This window comes from Rattus rattus, chromosome 18 (assembly GCF_011064425.1).
Source record: "Rattus rattus isolate New Zealand chromosome 18, Rrattus_CSIRO_v1, whole genome shotgun sequence".
In the NCBI taxonomy this organism is placed as follows: Eukaryota; Metazoa; Chordata; class Mammalia; order Rodentia; family Muridae; genus Rattus; species Rattus rattus.
In genome coordinates, this window is record NC_046171.1 from 11,483,735 (window position 1) to 11,505,329 (window position 21,595).

At 46.2% G+C, this 21,595-nt stretch overlaps 3 protein-coding genes across 4 annotated transcripts in view; 1 reads left to right on the forward strand and 2 right to left on the reverse strand.

The window, feature by feature from the left end:
* The window catches only part of LOC116887057 (sodium/glucose cotransporter 1-like), a 55,133-nt gene extending 42,856 nt beyond the window's left edge, over positions 1-12,277 (reverse strand). The window contains exon 1 of one of the 2 annotated variants that reach the window (XM_032888548.1): positions 7,068-7,106. Coding sequence is in view for 1 of the 2 variants with exons in the window: in XM_032888546.1 (XP_032744437.1) it covers positions 12,149-12,277 (129 nt within the window). In the remaining variant the exon portion in view is untranslated. Of the gene's footprint in view, positions 1-7,067; positions 7,107-12,148 lie in introns of those variants that run through there. The other variant, XM_032888546.1, reaches the window with a different exon arrangement.
* LOC116887058 (vesicle transport protein SFT2A-like) lies at positions 5,069-5,722 on the forward strand. The gene has a single exon (XM_032888549.1). It carries the CDS (start codon positions 5,103-5,105, stop codon positions 5,580-5,582), a length of 480 nt encoding a protein of 159 aa, XP_032744440.1. The 5' UTR covers positions 5,069-5,102; the 3' UTR covers positions 5,583-5,722.
* Positions 12,278-15,824: 3,547 nt separating the features above from the next.
* Vpreb3 (V-set pre-B cell surrogate light chain 3) lies at positions 15,825-17,223 on the reverse strand. Its single transcript, XM_032888776.1, has 2 exons — positions 17,172-17,223; positions 15,825-16,216 (listed from the first exon to the last, which is right to left on the reverse strand). Exons 1-2 carry the CDS (start codon positions 17,221-17,223, stop codon positions 15,900-15,902), a joined length of 369 nt encoding a protein of 122 aa, XP_032744667.1. The 3' UTR covers positions 15,825-15,899.
* Between the last annotated feature and the right edge of the window lie 4,372 nt (positions 17,224-21,595).

Below are 21,595 nucleotides of genomic sequence, written 5' to 3' on the forward strand. Positions count from 1 at the left end.
ATCCGGTAAAGGAGTTAGAGGCTTTGGGGCTTGATAGTTCAGAAACAGACAAGCTTAGCCCCTCTGAGGAAGAGGATTTAGAAGATGAGGCAGCTCGCTATGAAGAAGAAAGATATGGGCCTAGGTGGAGAGCCACTGTGAAGAAACCGAAAGTTATGGATCCTTCGTGGACAAGGCTGGTAATTTTGTTTATTTTTTTCTTTGTGTGGGAAGCCATTACAGCCGTTAGGACAGGTCAGAGGGTCCTTACAGAACAACAAGAAAGTATGTCGGAGGGAGAAAAGGTCTCTAAAGAAAAAACGAAAAGAAAAGGAGATAAACAGAACACAGTATTTTGGGAGAAAAACTTTGTCTTGGTGCTTATAAAAGGTATAATTAAGCTCCCGCGCCGGCTCTCGGGACGCCGCGGCGTCCGGGCGCTGACGCGACAGCTTTACAGAGTCATGCTGATCAGATTTGATCGAGGCAGACCGCCTGAAAATTTATTCAGGAGAATCAAACAAAAGGACATCTCAGTGCCCACGCACAGCCTGATGGAGTTTATGTAATTAGGTTGTGAATACAATTATTCAGGGCTGTGTTTCACTTCCATACCATTGGCAAATGTCGGTCGTGCCGCTCAGATAATATATCTCAGTATCTTACAGGAATTGGGTTTCAACACGTTGGTGGACTAGTCCAGGAATTGAGACAATCCATCGCCCATATCAACTCCACTCGAGTGGATAGTCGCGGTGAACACCATCTGTTTTTTTCCCTATTTGTCTATTGTTTGTCTCTGGTGCACCAGGATGTCCCCATGTCTGTCAGTGTATATCTGTGGTCTTTGTTTCTCGTTGTTTAAATGTTTTATGTTTCATGTTCAAAAGAAAAATGGTAAAAACTTTACCTGCCGGTCGTACACACCTTGACTTGGTTTTAATTCGTTTCAAAAAGGAACAAATGAATAAAAACAGTTTCAATCAGGTCTTTGAAGCCCTGTGCCTAGAGCCAGGTGTCTAGATTAGCTGGAGGAGCTGCTTAGAGGCTGGCTAAGCGTCTACACGGGCTGATCTTAAAGGCGCTAACAGCTTCTCAGCTTTTTTGGTACAAGAGTTGATAGCTGTTTCTCTTAGAAAAATCCCTGACTTATTACTTGACTCAACAGGTGACAAGGTGCTTCTCTTAAAATCATAGCAAAAAGGTAAAAATGGTGTTTGGTCTAAATATTAAAGATAGGTGTAGCCACTTCAATTTGTTTCTCATTGGTTTTAAATGTATAAATATGCTCTACTTGCCTTGGTTATGGACTATTGGCTTTCAAGTTATTGGATATGGTTAAAAAGGTATAATATTGGTAACAGAAGGTTGACATAAAGCTGGTAATTTGGATGAAGTCATTTGACAACATGTGGCATGAGCCAACCTAGGGAAACCGGTCTAAATTGAGATAATATTTTTATGGAATTCTTATCCTAGAAACCAGGCTTCTAAAAGAATTTAGGACAATGTCTCTTTGTTGAGGTACTGGAGACTACACCATCCTGCGTTCATATATAGGAATTGGCAGTCAAACTTTGTACTAGTTTGTTGGAGGTCGAGTTTTGCTTTCCACAGTTGTGGTTTGCCCTGAAGCTATCTGTATTTTAATGCTAATCCCACTGCCCCAAGGACAGCTGCCTAATCACGAACTCAGAACTTAGGTGACCTTGTGATTGTGCTCTGGTGTTACAAAGAGAACTTAAAGATTGTGATTAAGGATTGCCAGTGTTACTTTGACTAACTCAAACTTATTTTTAATTAAAAGAAAAAAATCAAACAGGTAGAGATTGTTACAAGATTTACGAAGGACTGATGAGGTTTTAGAACTTGTGAGAGCATTACAGCCAGTTTGCTTACTCCAACTGCCATTTCAAGATAGATTTAGAGGATTGTTTTTATGCAGTTTGTTTACATCCTGGCGATTGTGAGTTTTTATTTTGTGAGCTTGCTTATAATTTTAGAGAGCCCATGAAGTGATATCATTAAAATTTTTACAAAAAAAGTGGCTAATAGCCTTATTATGTAATTTTGTTGCTTCTTCAATGTAAGAAGTTAGAACTTTGAATCTTTCAGTGTGTATGGAAATTTTTACTACAAACTTTTGCTCTCAAAATGAGCTTTAATATTTGGGGAGTAGCTGTTGCACTACTCCAGAAAAGAATATTTGAAACTAATTTTAAGCTACTAAAGATATGTTAATTGGCTAAGTACCTCACCTTACCAGAGGACTTAGGTCTTTGTTATGCACATTGGAGATAAAGCTTCAGCTGTGTTAATACAGAATTGTAGGCTAGAGTCATGGAAGTATTTTAAAAAGAAACCTGGTGAAACATACCTTAGTCCAAACAGCAATTTAATTGGTTATTACAAAATACTGATATTTGGCCTATTACATATACAAATTTCAGGCAAAATTGATAATTTTACTCCTTGCATGCTTTTGTATTTACTGTAAATTTGTGCATGCAACCCATAGAAAATGCGCTTCCACTGTTTTTTATATGTTAAAAATCAAGCTTTCACTTCATATACTGATAGTCATTGTGTGGTTTGTGGTTTACAATTGATTTCAATCACTTAATGCTTTATTGGAGACAGGTTTTCTACTTGAAATCAGTGAGTGATTCCAGTGTAAATTGTCTAACAACTCACTGTCCTTTCAGTGCTCTGGCTCAGAGAACTAAACAAAACCATAGACCCAGCTCTTTGAAAATGATAATGGAGTTGATAACACACCCTCACGAAAAGAGGAAGACTCCATTTGCTTACTTTCAACGCCCAGCCTCACCCTGCCAACTCAGATTTCTAAATAAGGCTAAATCTGGACCTTGTTTACAGGATTTGACATTTCTAATTAATGCTTATGTTTAGGTAAATAAAGTTTGTGAGGTGCTGGAGAGATGGCTTAGTGGTTAAGAGCACTAAATACTGTTCCTTTATAGGACATTTAAGAACTCAAACTGGATTGCCTGGGCTCCTTAACAAGGGAGGACAGATACCAGACAGATTAGGCCTTACATAAGAACAATTAGTGTAAAAATCTCATTCTTTATATATCCAATACTATAATGCTAGAGACAATAATTTGATATACAAGTCAATTTATAAATACAAGTGCACAGTGTCCTCAATTTAATCCTCGAAGACTTACCTTAATAAATAATATCTTTACTATATCTTAATAAGTAAAAAGGGGGAGTTATCCCTGTATGCTAAAATATGCTCCTTTTGGGGTTGGGGATTTGGCTCAGTGGTAGAGCGCTTGCCTAGGAAGCGCAAGGTCCTGGGTTCAATCCCCAGCCCCGAAAAAAAAGAAAAAAAAATATGCTCCTTTTATTTCAATTTTAAAAATTTGGATGCCAAAGTTTATGGCACCCTACAACTAGGCATACTTCTGCCTAGGTGAGAGAGATCCACTTAGTGACATGTTCCTGTCCAGATATTTTATATGGGGAAGAGGGAATGTTTGTGTTTTTTCTACAGGATGCTACAAGAGTGTGCCAGCTGCCAGAGGTGGTTGCTGACACTTGCTGATACTGGGAGCATGAAGATTCAGCTCTCATGGTTCGGGTCCCTGGAGTCATTCCTGCCCTGAGAGGAAGATGGAAGATCTCCCTTCATCCTTTGTCATCACAGAGATTTTGCCGTTGCTGCAGTCAGTGTCACCGCTGCGTGTGTCCCGTCCCACTATGGCCTGCTCTCTGACCCTCTGTACACTGCTGCTTGCTGGAGAAGACTGGATTCCAGCTGTTGCTGCCCCCTTCATTTCCCTGGTGACTCTTGCTGCCTTAACTGGTAACTGGTGTTGTCATTTTACAGACTATAGCTCCACAAGAAAGCCACCTGTGTAAAGCTACAGTGACTGGAGAACTCTGTCCTGGTTATACAGATCTCAGAAATGGTTCCATTGTCTGCTGGTTGTTCCAGAGAAGAATGACTGATCCTGAACTGTCCTGGAAAAGACCTTGACACTTTCGCTGCTATTGTAGCAGCCATTACTGCTACAGACATTGTGTCTACAGTGTCTGGAGTTACCCTCCCCCAATCTATTGTTGGACAAGCACAGTGGATGAACTTTCTAGAGTAGTTGCTAACAATTGGGAATTCTAAAATTTTATTATAGGAGCGGCTTGACTACGGCCCTTGGTGGTAACAGCTGAGGTGCCCATTACTTATCGGGAGTGGCTCTGTTTGGTGCAGCCCTATGCTGTGGATCAGTATTCATACCATGGTTGGTTTGCAAACTCAGATCTCAACAGAAACGTGACAAGGCCGTTATCACTCAAGCACTTGTGGCCATTGTACAAGGGGCCTCCCCTGGAATTTGGTTATCTATGCTCAGGAATTAGTCGGTATCTGAGTTCTCTGCTCCTGCACCCCATGGATCTGTGGATCCATTGCACTGGGAGGAGAGAGACTCTCTCTCGGTATCTGAGTTCTCTGCTCTTACACCCCATGGATCTGTGGATCCATTGCACTGGGATGAGAGAGACTCAGTGATCCTTTGATCAGCCCTTGCACATCGCTGAGGTTTCCCCATTGCACGCGATAGGGTGATCATGATTTGTTATAAAATAATTGATTTGTTATAAAATAAATAAATAGGGGAGATGTAGAGGCATAATAACATTCGCCACCACTAGATGGCCCTGGCTTTCACTGCACCCCACGTGGAAGGCCAGGATAGCCTCCGCCATTACAAGATGGCGCCAGCCTTCGCCACGCCAGCAGACTTCCTTTCAGGAAGTTAACTGTGTGCGCATGTGCAAGCGTGCCTTCGTGCAAGGTCTTTGCCCACTCCGGGGCGTGCCTATGAGATCATGGGTAAGCAACCAATCAGGCGTGGACACGCCACATTAGGGTGTATATAAGCAGCGCCATTCTGGGGCTCGCTCTCTCCTCTTCAAGATGTAATAAACGCTTTGCTGCAGAAGGATCCTGGTGTCCGCGCGTCGTTCTTGCTGGCGAGACGTTGGGCGCGCGACATATTGGAGACTGGTTCTGAATTGACGCTGACTCCAGGAGACCCTAAGAATCATGTGACCCACAAGTGGCTGGAGGCTCCACCGTAGGACAGGGCCATGGAGAAGCTACGGCGCATCCTGAGCGGCCAGGACAATGAGGAGCAAGGCCTGACGGCACAGGTCCTGGATGCCTCATCCCTGAGTTTCAACACCAGGTTGAAGTGGTTTGTCATATGCTTTGTCGCTGGCATTTTCTTTTCAATCCTTGGAACTGGGTTGCTATGGCTTCCCAATGGCGTGAAGCTCTTTGCAGTATTTTATACCCTTGGAAACCTTGCTGCATTGGCCAGTACGTGCTTTTTAATGGGACCTGTGAAGCAACCGAAGAAAATGTTTGAAACAACAAGATTGCTTGCAATAATTATTATGCTGTTGTGCCTGGTGTTTACCCTGTGTGCTGCTCTCTGGTGGCGGAAGAAGGGGCTGGCCTTACTCTTCTGCATATTGCAGTTCTTGTCAATGACCTGGTATAGTCTGTCCTACATCCCGTATGCAAGGGACGCGGTGCTCAAGTGCTGCTCCTCCATCTTGAGTTGAAAGTCGTCTCTGCCCAGGAGGAGTGACTGGGAACAGTACTGATGCTGTGCCTGCTCCAGCGATCACTCCAGAGACGGCAGTAGTCTCAGCCATGCCATGGACCGCCTGCTGAACCTCACCGTGCGGCCCTCCGTTCCCTGCCCGTTAACCTCTGCTTCCAAAGACAAGATCGTAATCATTGCCACTTGTAAATACTTGTTACCCTGTTTTGTTTTGTTTTGTTTTGTTTTTTTTTTGGTTCTTTTTTTCGGAGCTGGGGACCGAACCCAGGGCCTTGCGCTTCCTAGGCAAGCGCTCTAACCACTGAGCTAAATCCCCAACCCCTGTTACCCTGTTTTTAATCTTTACAGACAGCTTCTGAAATGTGAATATTTAAGGTGTAAACCTGTGTTGTAAGGTATATCCCACTTATTCAGCCTTTTTAAATGCTCCACAACTTAAAAGTTTTTTTTAACTTTAAAAATGTGAAACTTTATATACTTTAAGCCTAAAATTACTTATTACGTGTAATAAAAAGTAATATATGTATCTTGACAGTTTTGAAATAAACACTTGGAAATGTTAAAAAAAAAAAAAAGAATCATGTGACCCTCCAGTTAAAGTAGGGGCGTGTGGAGGTCGGGTGACTGACGGAGTTTTAACTAACGTCTAGCTCACAGTGGCTACCGTAGTTTACCACAGTAACTAATCCTGTGTGGTAAATTCTCCAATCCCGGAATATATGATTAGTACAAATATACTTAGAATTTGACAGAATCCCCACATTGTTTCCGGGATCCTGTATACCGAGCGCCTTTATGGTCGGAAACGCTAAACAGGAGCCCCTGGGAGTTGCTGCTTCTAGGGGAAACGGTGAACCAAAACCAATGGCGAATCCCTGGAGGAACTGCAGAAATTAGTGTCACTTAGTGTCACTATCAGGGACTTGAAAAACGCAGGAGCAGTGGCTTTGATTCTCCCATTTGACCTGTGAAGGGGTCAGGTCAGTGGCGGAGAATGACTGTCCGAGACATTAACCAGGTAGTGATTCCATTGGGCCCGTGCCTGGTGTGGTTTCCTCGCTGAGCAGATTAATACGTCTCCCAGTAACTGCCATGCAGCTACGGATCTGGCAAATGCTTTTTACTCAATACGTATACATAAGGACCATCTTTCAGTTGAGACCAGCGGTATACCTTCACAGTATTAGGTCAAGGGTACGATAACTGTCCAGCCCCATGTCAGGAAGTAGTGCAAAGGGATCGTGATGGGTTGCTTCCTCTGCATAACATTATACTGATCCACTATATTGACTGGACCAAGTGCTGACTGGACCAAGTGAGCAGGAGATGGCACCTCCTTTGGACTTGTAGGTAAGGCGTGTGTGTGTGCATCAGAGGATGGAAAATAAATCCAAACAAAATTCTTTTCTCCCAGGGCACTCCCAGCACAGATGTAGGGTTGTGGATCTGTGGGTTTTGAGTCAGTCCTCCTGGACAGAATCACCTTCTAAAACTCCAGTGGTTAATGCTGGCGGTCTACTCGGCTAGACCCATGTGCTGGCTGGTTTGAGGTCAGCTTGACACAAGCTAGAGTCGTCAGAGAGGAAAGATGCCTTCATACGATCGCGTTTTAGGCAAGCCCGTAGAGTATTTTCTTACTTAGTCATTGGTGAGGGAGGGCCCAGCTCGTTTTGAGTGGCTCCATCCCTGGGCTGGTGGTCCTGGGTTCTGTAAGAAAGCAGTCTGGGCAAGCCCTGAGGAGCAAGCCAGTAAGCAGCACCCCTCCATGGCCTCTGCATCAGCTCCTGCCTGCAGGTTCCTGCTCTGTCTGAGTTCCTGCCCTGACTTCCCTCAGTGATAAACCTCAATGTGGAAGTGTGAGCTGAATAAACCCTCGCCTCCCCCAAGTTAGTTTGGTTGTGTTTCATCACCATAGTAACCTTAAGGCAACCTGGAATCAACTAAAATGAAAACAGCTCGTCATTCCTGCCAGGGATTTCCTTGATCAGATTATTAAAGCGGGAAGACCCCGAGGGTGACAAGCACCTTCTGGTGGCAGATCAGATAAAAGGACACGGGAGAAGGAAACCTTTGCTGCCTGCTTGCCCTCGCCCCCTCTGCCAGGTACCTCTGCCCTCTGGCTACAGCATTCCTTCACTAACAATAGAACCGGCATCAGCAGATTCCAACACAGACGGAAGAGCTGGAGAGATGGCTCGGAGGTTAGGAGCACTGCCTGATCTTCTGGAGGTCCTGAGTTCAATTCTCAGTAACCACGTGGTGGCTCACAACCATCTATTAGGGGATCTGATGCCCTCTTCCGGCGTGTGGATGTATATGCAGCAGAGCACTCATACATTAAATATTTTAAAATATACAACATATATATATCATATGCACATGCATCCTAAGCACATACATCATATACACAGATATCATACACACATACACCATGTACACATGCAGCATATACACACACAATATATGCATATGCAACATATCAACACATGCAACATATATACACGACATATACATCACATACATATAGCATATATACAGCATACGCACATGCAACATATATACATACAACATATACATCATATACATATAGTATATATGCAGCATATTCACATGCAACATATATACATACAACATATACATCATATACATATAGCATATATGCAGCATATTCACATGCAACATATATACACAACATATACATCACATACATATAGCATATATACAGCAAATGCACATGCAACATATATACATACAACATATACATCACACACATATAGTATATATACAGCATATAATATACAACATATACAATGTGTACATCATATACATATATACAACACATACGTATATACCATATATACATAATATATGACATATATCATATACATACATACCGTATACATCATATGCGTATACAATATTTACATCTACATTTACATATACATCATATACATATACAACATTTACATGTGGGATGATGTCACAGGCGAGGCAGGTACAAGATAGAATGAGGCCTGTCATTGGACGAGAAGGAAGGGTGGGCGGGAGAAAAGTTGAAGGAAGAGGAGGAGACAGGAACAGAAGAGGAGAGGAAGGAGAGAAGCCCTGGTGGAGACAACATGGAAGCTGACGTCAAGATTCCACTCTGTAGGGGCTGGGGATTTAGCTCAGCGGTAGAGCGCTTACCTAGGAAGCGCAAGGCCCTGGGTTCGGTCCCCAGCTCCGAAAAAAAGAACAAAAAAAAAAAAAAAAAAAAGATTCCACGCTGTACCTTTACAGGTTGTTATGAATGTTCTTAAGGGATGGATGTGTACAGGGCTTTGTATGTTTAGGTGGGCCATTATATCTTATCAATTGGATCAGAGGTTATTGTGTTGTGTGTTCTTTCATGTGGCGACTTCAGTGTAAGAGAGTGTGGTGGCTGGAGACACTGGGCCGCTGCAGAATTGGGATGTGTGCTTCTGGCAAGATGTCCACCAGATATCTTGGGGCACTGCGGTGTGGACATAGTGGGGGATAAAAGACGGCTTTTTATTTTTTTATATTTTTACAAAAACATTTACATATACAACATATACATATAGCTATCAGTTTGTCCTTTTAAAGAACCTTATCAAATACGATAACCAAAGAATTATTTAGCATAAAGCGGTTCTACCTTCTATCTCACCCCCTCCCCTCCATCCAGCCCCAATCCGTTCTACACCAGCTTAGATACAGCGGTTCCCACTGCTCAGAACACCTCACACCTCCATTTACCCGGAAAAGGCGTGGTCCACATCAAAGCCCACTTACATAATAACTCTGCGTTTGAAAGATCTTTTCTGTGTTACTATACCCAACAAGGCCAGGCTTGGCTTTTATATATGTTTGGCCCGGGCACTTGCTAATAGGCTCGTTTCCTCTCCTTTAAGGCACTCCTTTAAATATGAATATTGGGCTGGCGGTGGCTCAGTGGGTCGGAGTGCTTGCTGCTAAAGCATGAGGTGCTGAGTTCAAACCTCAACACCTTGCATAGAAACATGGGTGTGGGTGCTGTGCCTCTCTACCCGCCCCCCCAGCCCTGTGGAGGGCAGAGACAGGGGAATTGCGGGAAGCTTGATTAACTCCCAGGTTCAGTGAGCGACTCTGTTTCAAGGGAGTAGGTCAGGCAGAGGGAAATGGAACAGGACACTCAAGGGCCTTCTCTGGCCTGTGTACAGCATTTTTTTTTTTTTTTGGTTTTTTTTTTCGGGGCTGGGGACCGAACCCAGGGCCTTGCGCTTCCTAGGCAAGGGCTCTACCACTGAGCTAAATCCCCAACCCCACAAATGCACATTTCTAAGGAGTGGTGTCATACTTCTGTACTTTCTCACGGGAGAGTGAGGAAAGAAAATACTTAGGCACTAAATAAACCACCAATTACAGGGCACATAGCGTAACCCAAGCACTCGGGAGGCCAAAGCAGGAAGATTGTGAGTTCAAGGTCAGCCTGGGATACAGATCTCTTTGTAGATGGTTTTGAGCTACCATGCAGTTGCTGGGAATTGAACTCGGGCCCTCGGGAAGAGCAGTCAGTGTTTTTAATCTCTGAGCCATCTCTCCAGCCCCAAGACGGCTCCTTTTTAAAGCAGGAAGGAAAGAAGGAAGGAAGGAAGGAAGGAAGGAAGGAAGGAAGGAAGGAAGGAAGGAAGGAAGTCATCCAGTTAGTTCTAATTTAGCAACTTCAAACTATTTTGGATTTAAGACATTAAAATACAAAACAGGCCGACAAAGAAATTGCCCCCAAATTGACAACCACATACAAGCTTACTCACCAACCACCATGCTAGATTCTGGCCGGCCAGGAAGAAGTCTTTTATGGTCCCACGACTGTGTGACAGTAAAGCCTGCAACAAGAATCCTCTGGTGAAAGACAATCGAGAGAGAAGTTGAACGGCATAGGCTGGTCTTACTATTCTGCAGCTAATTAAATACAAGCTAGGTCTCTCAGGCTTAGTTCGTGTGAGGGAGGGATTCTCCAGATATAGCAGTAGGGAAAGGCAGCACACTGCAGACTAATGTGTATAACTTAATCATGTTTTATAAGCACATACAGAATAGTCATGCGTGTCTGAGTGTTTGCCCAGGCACTGAAAAAAAAAAATAGAGAAAATATTCAACCGCTGATTATCAAAGAAAGATGATATGGATGAGGGAAGAAAAAACTCACTCCTTAAGTCTTTGTGGGCATTTTGCTTTTGTGGGCTGAATGTTAAAGCATTTGGTAATCAAAAAGTGATATATGATTGTTCATATTTTTAAAGAAACAAACAAAAAGCCGGGTGTAAGGTGGGCGTTTTGGCGCATACCTTTGAGCCCAGCACTCTGGAGGCAGAGGTAGGCAGATCTCTGTGAATTCAAAGCCAACCTGGTCTACAAGGTAAGTTCCAGGATAGCCAGGTCTACTACACAGAGAAACCCTATTTGAAGAAAGGAAGAAAAAAACATGTTTTATGTCTCCAAGAAGAATAGTAGGGGCAACGAATTTACTGGTTCTCAAACCAGACATGGGCCCCAGCTAAGGGCGGTTGAGAGTAATCTGGGATGCAGGGAGAATTACTGATACCAGCACTGGAGGAAGAACCCCAGAATTGATGCTCAAATACTAAGGGTCCCTGCTAAGGACACCTAGAAATATACTTCCCATGACTGGAGCCAGTGAAGGGAGCTAGTAAGTACTATGGATGTACACTCAGGATCTCCCTTCCTGTTTGAAATAGAACCTGTACAGTCATCCCTTGGTGTTGATGGGGGATTAGCTCCTGGAGGCTTTGTGAATATTAAAATCCGAAGATGCTCAAGTACATCATACGTCAGACAGCTTTACATCTGAGCTCCGTCCTTGTCCTCCCCCTACCCCTCCTCCTCCCCCCCCTCCTCCTGGACCTCCTCCTCCTCCTCACCCCCCTCCCCCTCCCTCTCCTCCTATTTAGCCTTTCAGAACCTCAGTTCAAGTCACAGTAGGGTCCTGCCTCGGCGTGCAAGGAAAACAGGTTCCTAGACTCTCTTAGCTCGTGTCTTTTATTTAAAAAAAAAAGTCATATACTATTTGGATGTAACCACTGGTACACCGTTTTGCAGGCTTTACAGTGCCTCTGGATTTATAATTTAGGAATTACGACACTTAAGCGCTGTAAATGAAAGAGAATCTCAGACAGTGTGAGCGTCATTGGCTAGGTCTGCAGATGGGGAACTCCTGGGTAGAGAAGCCGGAGTGTTAGAGAAATGTGCTTTTGTCAGTCACAAGGACTTTCAAAATACCATTCAGGTTCGGGGTTCTGGGGAGCAGGGCAGGCACAGGTGAATTACTTGACTAGTATTTCGGGCAGGGGGCGGGGTGGGTGTGTGGAACGGTTGTAGAGCATAGGAAGTGGCGATGAGCCAGAATGGCTTGGTTAACGAAGTAAACGTGCTTGGTTGGAAGGTGGGGAAGGGGCTGGGGAAACGTGGGGCAGCGCCACCCCCTCTGAAGCTCGGGAATGGTAGGCGGAGGCCGGGTCTCCGCAGGAAGTGGTCTACCCCAGCCCAGAGGTCGCGTCATACCCACAGCCCGATGCACAGAACCAGCAAGAGGTAGAACGTCATCACCACTGTGTCTACGGTGCTGTGGATACTTAGGCCCAGGGTGCTCTGGTTCCAACTGAAGCCATGGCGGATCTCTGCGGGCTCCATGGCAGCCTTCCCGAGGCAGGGAACCACTCACAGCCACAACCCTACAACGGTTCTGGACTCAGTTCCATCTCTGGTTCGCAAGGCATCCTGGGAAGAGCCACGGTGCAGCCAAGAGGCTATGCCACCTAATTCTTCCCAAGCCCTAAAGACTTCTTCTGGACTGGAGAGATGGCTCAGTAGTTAAGGGCACTGACTGCTCTTCCAGGGGTCTTGAGTTCAATTCCCAGCAACCACTTGGTGACTCACAACCATCTGTAATGGGATCCGATGCCCTCTTCTGGAGTGTCTGATAAATCTGTTCTTAAAAAAGACAAAGAGACTTCTTCCCTTTCAGTCTCAGTCTAAGAGAGGGAGAGAGGGAGAGAAACACAACACGAGGAGGAGGAGGAGGAGGAGGAGGAGGAGGAGGGAGTTGCCAGGTCAGTCCCAATGCTGTCTCTCCATCATTAGCCACAAGGAATCATCCTTGTCTAAATTTTGTCGTAGGTGATACTTGGACAACTGAAGAAGGATCATTAATGGGGTCTTTTTTTTTTTTTTTTTTTTTTTTACAAGCTATATCGGTTCCCGAGCAGAGCCTGGAACCAGTAACATCGTTTCTTTTTGTTTGGTTGGTTTTGTCTGGCACTTCCTTAATGGACGGCAGAGCGTTTCGGTTTTATGCCATTCAACTTCTTAAATTATTTATTGTCTCCACGCCTGAGAGCTTCTTCGCACTAAACCCGCCTTTACATACTTTAATTTGGCTTGAATTGGCTCGTTTCACCATTGGAGACTAAGTAACTTATCAGAAACCACCCGACTCCTTCAAAGAAGATAAATTCATTGTCACTGTAACGTTTGGGGGTGGGGGACGGTTTGTTTGTGGGCTGGTTGGGTGGATGGATGTTTTTGATTTTTGTTTTTGCTTTTTTGCTAAGCCGTAAAGGGGGAAAACATTTTTCAAAAGTTCAGGAGTACCCTACGTAGTAGTTCACACTGAAAGCAAACAATCTAGTTAGTTGTATTTTTTAAATCACAAATTACATGTTAAATTGGGAGTTTTTAGTGCTGGGGGGATGAATGGGAATGAACTGGTTTGGGGTGGGATATGCATGATGGCCGCCAGGGGGCAATATTGCTCCTGGAGCTGACTTCTTACTCTAATCTCAGGAGCGAAATCACTCCGTACAGAGAGAGACCTGTTGGAACTTCTCCAAATATTTGATCTTCCCAAGAAAAGATAGGTAAGTTTAAAGAGAAAAACCACCCTTGAGATAGAGGAGTTCCTGTTTCTCTTCCGACAGTCTGAAATTGTTTAAATTGTCCACCAGGTGTCGCTGTCTGCTCATAAATAAACACACAAAAGAGCAAGGCTTGCTTTTTTCCTTTTTTTTTAAGTTATTTATTTGGATTTTGAGATAGGATCTCGTGGTGTTGCTCTGACTGGCACGGAGCTTGTTAGATCAGTGTGGTCTCGAGCTCACAAAGATCTGCCTACTGCTGGGATTAAAAACAGAACCACCGCACGCTGCCCAAGATTGCCTTCCGAAGCCAGTTGGCAATCCTTCCGATTCAGCCTCCCAAATGCTTCGGGATCCCGGTGCTCTGCAAACGCTCCGAGTTGGTTGTTAAACCTGCTTGGCAGTGCCACACTTAATGAGTTTGGAGATAGTGAAGAGGCGTAAGGAGAAGTGGGATGGCCAAAGCGTTCTTCATCTGTCCCCAACAATGTGTCAAATGTTTCCAGACTGTGAATCCAAAGATCTGGAATCCCAAACCGCCCACCTCCCTCGGGAAGTCATACCCCACCAAAGCCGGGCACATCAGGGTTTCCAAGCTGGAGGCCCGCAAACCAGGAGGCAACACAGCTCGCCACAGATCACGCACAAATCGGGGCGCCCACTCGGTGAGCCAACCGAGCCGTAGGTGGGTCTGGTGTAGCGGAGCGGGGAGGACCAGGGGAGAAGACGGAGAGGGGAGCACCTAGGCTGGAACGGGGCCACCGGGGCGGAGCCACATCCGGCTCCCCAAGGACCTGGAGCCCTGCTACCCAACTGTCCCCCACCCTTCGACCCAGTACCACCCCCAGCAACCTCCCCTCCTCCGTCCGCAGGCACTTCCGGGACCACTCTAGGCCTCACGGAGGTCTCATCGTCTCTGTGCTCCTGCTGCTGAGCCAGGCCCTGGTAGCCTGGTGGCCCTAAAGCCCGCGCTGGACAGAGAGCACAGGAAGATATTGAGCCTCAAATTACTGCTGAACCTTCCTTGAGGCTAGGTTCAGGATCTCTTTGACAAAGGTAACCCTGGCCAGACCTGTCCCGCCCGCTCCCCCACCGCTCATACAATGAGGTGAGGTGGGGGATCAGAAAATAGTAAGTCAGACCCTCTTAGGACTCTGCAGTCTTCAAACTCCTCATCTCGGTGCTCGTCTCCAGGGCACCAGAGACGCAGCTGGATACCTGTTTTTTGTACGCTTTTATGAGTGTTTCTTTGCTCTTTCTATCTTGGGGGTTGAGCCCAGGACCACCATTAATATTTGGCAAATACACCGTCGCTGATCTGAGACACTTCCCCCTCCCCCCAGCCCAGGAATTTTGTTTCGGTTTGAGACAAGGGTTCAGTGTGTATCTATCCTTGGCTGAAAGACCAGGCTGTCCTTGAACTCAAAGATCCACCTGCCTCTGTCTTGGAGTAGTGCTAGGATGAAAGTCATGTGACACCACACTGGCTCGGGAATGTTTTAGAAAGCTCCAGTCCCACTCGGCTTTGCTTTTCTTTCTTTTTTTTTTAAGATTTATTTTATTTATATGCATACACTGTAGCTGTCCTCAGACACACCAGAAGAGAGCATCAGATCCCACTACAGATGGTTGTGAGCCACCATGTGGTTGCTGGGAATTGAACTCAGGACCTCTGGAAGAGCAGTCAGTGCTCTTAACCACTGAGCTCTCCAGCCCCTGGGCTCTACTTCTAACAGCAAAGTTTGCCCTACATCGACTGTGGACCCCTTGGCCCATGACTGCTCACGAGCGGTTCCCCATCTGTGGCGAAGCTTCACCGGGAAATCTCTGGGCGGGGAAGGATGTCGATAATCTACTGCCTGCTTTCAAAAATCCTCCTTTCTGACCCTCAGGGCCCTTCCTGAGTACACCCACCTCTAACCATCAAGGATCAGTGGGAATCTGCCCAGAGACTCCCTAAGAGAAGCAGGGGCCGCCCTTCCCCCTCAGCCATCGTGAACTCTATGGGGACCAGTCACCCAAGAACCATGAGCGTTGGACCACAGTCAGCCATGCAGAACTGGAGGGGGGTGGCAAGTGTTGGTTCCTGTTTCTCTACCTCCGGGTCACTGGAAGGGCAGGTGGGAAGCTAAACCCCTTAGGGACAAGGCTGGCCACGTTCCCTAAGGGTCTCAGGTGTTTCCGCCGTAGACAGCAATCATTAGAATCCCAACCCCCACGTCCTCCGATTTGACTTTTTTTTTTTTTTTTTACCCAGAATCTCACGGTCATCAGGACTGTGACCTGTCAAATGTTATTAACTCTTTTTGCAGAGGAAGGAAAGCAAGACTGAGAGAAAAAGAGGAGGCCCAAGGTCAGGGGACAGACGTAGGAGACAGACGGAAGACATTCATCCCAGCTTAGGGTTCAAAGTGGGCAATGGAACAGAAGTAGTCAGCGTCGTCCTCTGGCAGCACGGGGCTGATGGTGAGAACACAGGCATTGTGGACCACGTCCATCATCGCTGAGAATCTGTCGGGGATGTCAGCCGGTCGATAGTCTTCCTCTTTTGAGTGGTAGTAGAGAAAATGAGGAGAGCCTCCTGGCTGCTGCTGATACCAAGATACCCCAGTGTCTTCAACGCTGGCCTGCTGGGAATTGATGGTGCAGCTCAGTTGAGCTTCTTGGCCTGGGAAGACCATCTGTGCATCAGGCTGGCTCAGGGCTGGCTGAAAAACTGAAAGATACAGACCCGCTGAAGGCTAGCCTGGGCTCTTTCCTAGGCTAGCCTGGGCTCTTTCCTACCTTGCTCCGAATGTTTTTTCAGACTCCAAGGATTCCCGCTCACAACTTTTTCAGAGCCTGGTGCCATGGGATTTTGGCCCTGGACGGAGCATGGCGGGCCTGGTTTGATCTACTGTTCCGTTTTCCTCTGTGAATGGGGGGCTTTGGAATAAGTGACCCCTAAATTAGTATAACTGTCTGGTCTCCGAGAATCCATATTCAGTTGACAGCACAGTATTCAAGCATGACCTTCTTTTTTTTTTTAAAGATTTATTTATTATTTATTATATATAAGTACACTGTAGCTGTCTTCAGACACATCAGAAGAGGGCATCAGGTCCCATTACAGATGGTTGTGAGCCACCATGTGGTTGCTGGGAATTGAACTCAGGACCTCTGGAAGAGCAGTCGGTGCTCCTAACCACTGAGCCATCTCTCCAGCCCCAAGCATGACCTTCTAGGTCCCCCTTGTACCTACTGCTCTCTTTCTCCGTGGCCCCTTGCCCCTCGTACTAACAGCTCTTCCAAACCTTGGCTACAAGGTAACTGCCCCCCAAACCTCCATCATCTTGAGTTTCAAACTGCTGGCCAGAGAGGATTGCCCTAAAAGATCTGTGGGGCAGGGAGCTGTCCGTATTTATTAGTTTCTTCTGTGAGAAACAAAGGTGAAAAGTTACCCTCTCCTCAGAGACACAGAAGGACCACAGTCTAAGCGGACCCACAAATCGGGAAGCCAAGGTCCACGGGGAAAGTGGCTTGCCCCTTGTCCTGGACAGCCTGGAGCAGGGTCTCTGCTCTACCTCAATGCCATTCCCAGGATCCACCCCACTTACCCCATTGGTGCGCTTCTTTGCATGGGTTTTCCTGAGCTAGTGCCAACCCCCACCTCACTCCTAGATGTGTCTTACCTGACAAGAAGGCTCCCACGAGAAGGAAAGGCCGGTAACCAGGACAGGCCATGGCCAGAAGTGAAAAGGCCTTCCTAGAGTTGTTCTGCAGTACTGTGCTCTGGGTGTTTGTGGTGCAGGGATGGGGAACACTCTGGACCACAACAGAGCATGCAAATCAGCCCACTGACTGAAGAAGGAAGGACGCATGTGTCTGGGGCCAGGGTCAGACCCCATCTTCCAAATATCCTGACAGCTCAGCCAGCAGGAGCTCAGAAACTTTCACACCCATTTGCAAGAAGTTGGCATTCCTCAGAGAGCCCCCCTCATACCCTTTCCTGGTGTCAACTTGACTATATCTGGCATGAACTACAATCCCGAATTGGAGGGCTCTGCCTGTGATCCAGATCTTGAGGCTGGGAGACACAAGTTTTTGACCTGGATCTTGGCGTGGAGATCTTGAGGCATAGTGGCCATGAAAAGCTTAGGTCCAGCAAGGTGGTACATAGCTTTAATCCCAGGAGATGGAGGCAAGGAGATCTCTGAGTTCAAGGTCATCTGGGACAAAGCAAGCCCCAGGTCCAGGCGTGGTGGTGCACACCTTTAATCTGGGCCATACCTTTCGCTGGAGACCTAAGTAAGGACATAGGAAGAAGAAAGACTCACTCTTGTTCCCCTGCTTGCACTTCCTTGCCAGCACATGTGTTGGAACCAACTTCCTCAGAAGACCAGCTCAAACAACTAGCCTCATGGGACTGAGCAACTGCTAGACTCTTGGACTTCCCATTCACAGCTGACCATTGTTGGGGTAGTTGGACGACAGACTGTAAGTCCTCACGATAAATTCCCTCAATATAGAGAGGCATTCCCTAAGTTCTGTGATTCTAGAGAACCCTGACTAATACACTACCCCTGGGATGGTCTGGATCTAGAACAGCGGTTCTCAAACTGTGGGTCTGAAAGGAAAATTATACAGATTTAAGGTTTAAAAATATGAAATTAAAAGAGTAAGTTTCAAAATTCAGACTCAGGCCTAAACACTGTGAAAAGCAAGTCCAGGCAGCCCCGCCCTGCCGCTAGGACTAACAGACCATAAAGATAAAGAAAAGGAATGCAGGAACCAGCCCGAGTTATCAGGACTGACCCATACCATCTGGCAGGAGGGCACCTCCCCCAGCTTACTCAGAGTCACACCTTAACCAGATGTCCTTCAAACCCTGATACGCCCCTAGCTCCTAAAATCCTGTACGCTCCAGTCAATACGTACTCTCCAGCTGTGCTGTAATCTCACTGCCATGTTTAAATGAGCCAATCACTTACAGCCTCGCCAAAAATTAGCCAATTGTGTGTAACCGTGCGAATGCCCCTAACCTCCCCTATATAAACCCCCGAGTTTGGAGGCTCGGGGTCGATTCCTCTGTCTCCTGTGTGAGATACGTGTCGACCCGGGATCCCGCTAAGACCCGGGATCCCGCTAAGACCCGGGATCTCGTTAATAAAGCTACCTCGTGCTTTTACATCAAGAATGGCTACTCGTGATTCCTGGGGGCACCCCACCCCGCAATCGGAGCAAGAGACGCAGCTCCCCGTTTTGGGGTACGCTCTTTCAGGTCTAGACCTCTTTCAGGGTCGCACGGACCTTTCACCTAACACCATCAGAAAACACAGCTCATAGTAGTAGCAAAATTACATGTATGAAGTAGCAGTGAAAATAATTTTATGGTTGAGGGTTCACCACAACATGAGGTGGTATTAAAAGGTTGCTGCTTTAGGATGGTTGAGAAACACTGCTCTAGACTGTCCCTACAAAAGACCCAAATGTTCCCAGCTTGACACTAGTGAGGATATAGGCCCAGTGAATGTCTTTAGATCAATAAGACCACGCCCTTGCTCCACTCCATACTCTCCGCCATGATGTTACCATGACATGTTGCCTTCCCACTGGCCCAGAAGCAATGGTACCATAGACTGACTCTCAAAATTTTCCCTCTTTATAAGATTGTCACCTCAGGTAGTTGTCATAGTGATGGAAAACGGACCAATACAACCTCCAATGGAACCATCACTCTGAGTTCTGTCATGGTAGATTAGTTTTGTTTGCTGTAGAGATTTTACTATAAGTAGAATGTGTGTGTGTGTGTGTGTGTGTGTGTTCATGTTTGCTTCTTTTGTACAACATTAAGAGTTATCCACGGGCTAGAGAGATGGCCAGAGGTTAAGAGCACTGACCGCTCTTCCAGAGGTCCTGAGTTCAATTCCCAGCAACCACATGGTGGCTCACAACCATCTGTAATGGGATCGGACGCCCTCTTCTGGTGTGTCTAAAGACAGAGACCATGTATTCATATGCATAAAATAAATAAATAAAATCTTTAAAAAAAGAAGTCTAGGCTATGTAACGAGACCCTACTTCAGAACAACAGCAAATCATCCGTGTGTGCAGAAATATAGAGTTCGTCCTCGAAGCTGTGCGTAATTTATTACACATACATTGCAATTATTCATCCCTTCTCTTGTTATTTAAACATCCAGGATCTTTCTAGTCTTTAACCAGGAGGACCGATGAGACTTCCAGAATTCGTCCTGCCTGGAATCACGAGTGCTTGGGTTAAAGAGTACACCACCACGCCCAGTGCAAAATCATTCTTATTGGTGTTGAGATTGTTTGTCTGGTTGGTTTGTGCTTTCTGAGACTCAGTCTTAGGTAGAAAGGCCAGGCCACCGGAGTCTCAGTCAGGAAGAACAGAACAGGAAATGGCAACTTTCAGAGCCCGAAGCTGTCTGGCCTTCCATGGATTCTCTTCCAGAGTCTGGCTCTGGGTACCACGGCCTTCACACTTCAAGCGCCGAGGTGGTGTTCCATCCTCACAACAGAACCCATATGCAAATGAGCACTGCAATGTTTGTACCGTCCTATTCTGAGTACCTGCTGCGTACTGAGCGCTGAGATACCTTTTAAAGCGTTGGGACATTTAAGACAGGCTCCGTGGCACCCAGCTCTAATCCAAGCACCTATCAGGCTGAAGGAAGAAGAGCACTGAAGGAAGAAGTGAGAGAAATAAACTGATGTTATGAGAGATTAACCAGGCTGGAGGGATGGCTCAATGGTTAGAGCACTGACTGCTCATCCAGAGGTCCTGAGTTCAAATCCCAGCAACCACATGGTGGCTCACAACCATCTGTAATGAGATCTGATGCCCTCTTCTGGTGTGTCTGAAGTCAGCAACCTTGTACTCACATAAAATAAATAAATCATTTTTTAAAAAAATGTTATAAAGAATTTACCAATAAACTTGCTTTTAAAATAGCTACAGGCGTATGCCTCTGCCCGGCAGGTTAGGAAAGGCAACCCTGGCTGATGTTTTAGTTAAACCTTGTGCCTCCCATCAGGATGAGTATAATTCTGCTAGCCAGGGAGAGAATGACCCCGGTTAACGGCTGCCCAGGAAAAGCAGCTGTGGTCTGTCTCGTGATAATTCTGGCAACAAATTTCCATCAGAATTTGTCCAACAGCCAAACCTTAGAATTTCGGTCTCTCTGAAACATGACTAATTGCTCCGAGTTTAAGTTGGGGCCATGAAACTTACATAAGTTAAAAGGTCCTTCCGTTGGAGACTGGGCCCCTTTTGTGCATTAGCTGGAACCAATCCTGCGTGCTTATTAAAGAGGGTTTCCGTCGTTGGTTTCCGAGAGGAGCGATTTCCCACTAGGAAGGCACATTCATTCTGTAACATCACGAATCAAGACCATCTGGGCTACATACAAAACCCTGCCTCAATTAACGGTAACAACAAGAAAGTATTGTGAAAGCCGAAATAATCAGAGTCACAAGAACCCCGCTGAGCTGTGATGAGTGTTTCCGTTTTGTTTCTGGTTTTTTTTTTTTTTTTTTTTTTTCAGATGGAAATAACTAGGCTAACAAAAAGTAGAGTTTATCTAGGGGCAAAGTGGGTCAGCGAGGAGCTCTAGGGAGGACCCAGACCCCTTCTTACCCATCCAGAGATGTGCCTACGGAAGGCGAACCATGGGGTACCCTTCTGACGCTATGGATTCTAGTGGAGGCTCCTGGAGAGGAGAAGACGAAACAAGAGAGCAGAGAGACAGGAGAGGTGACGGATGAAAGGAAAGGTTGAGGAATAGGGTGAAAAACAGTAAGGAAATAACCACAGAGGTGGACGCAAAAGAGGGGGCGCGGGGGAGTTAAGCCCGAGAACGTAGAACATAGAAGAGACTGGGAGGAGGAGGAGAAAGAGAATCGGGAAAATATAGGACACCCAATGCCGGCCAGCGTTGCTGATAGCTGGGATTATAGCTCAGTGGTGGGAACACTTAGCATCTGTGAGTCTCTGGATACAAAAAGAAGTGTGTGTGTGTGTGTGTGTGTGTGTGTGCGCGCGCGCGCGCGCGCGCGTGCACGTGCACGGTATTGGGGGTGCAGGGACACT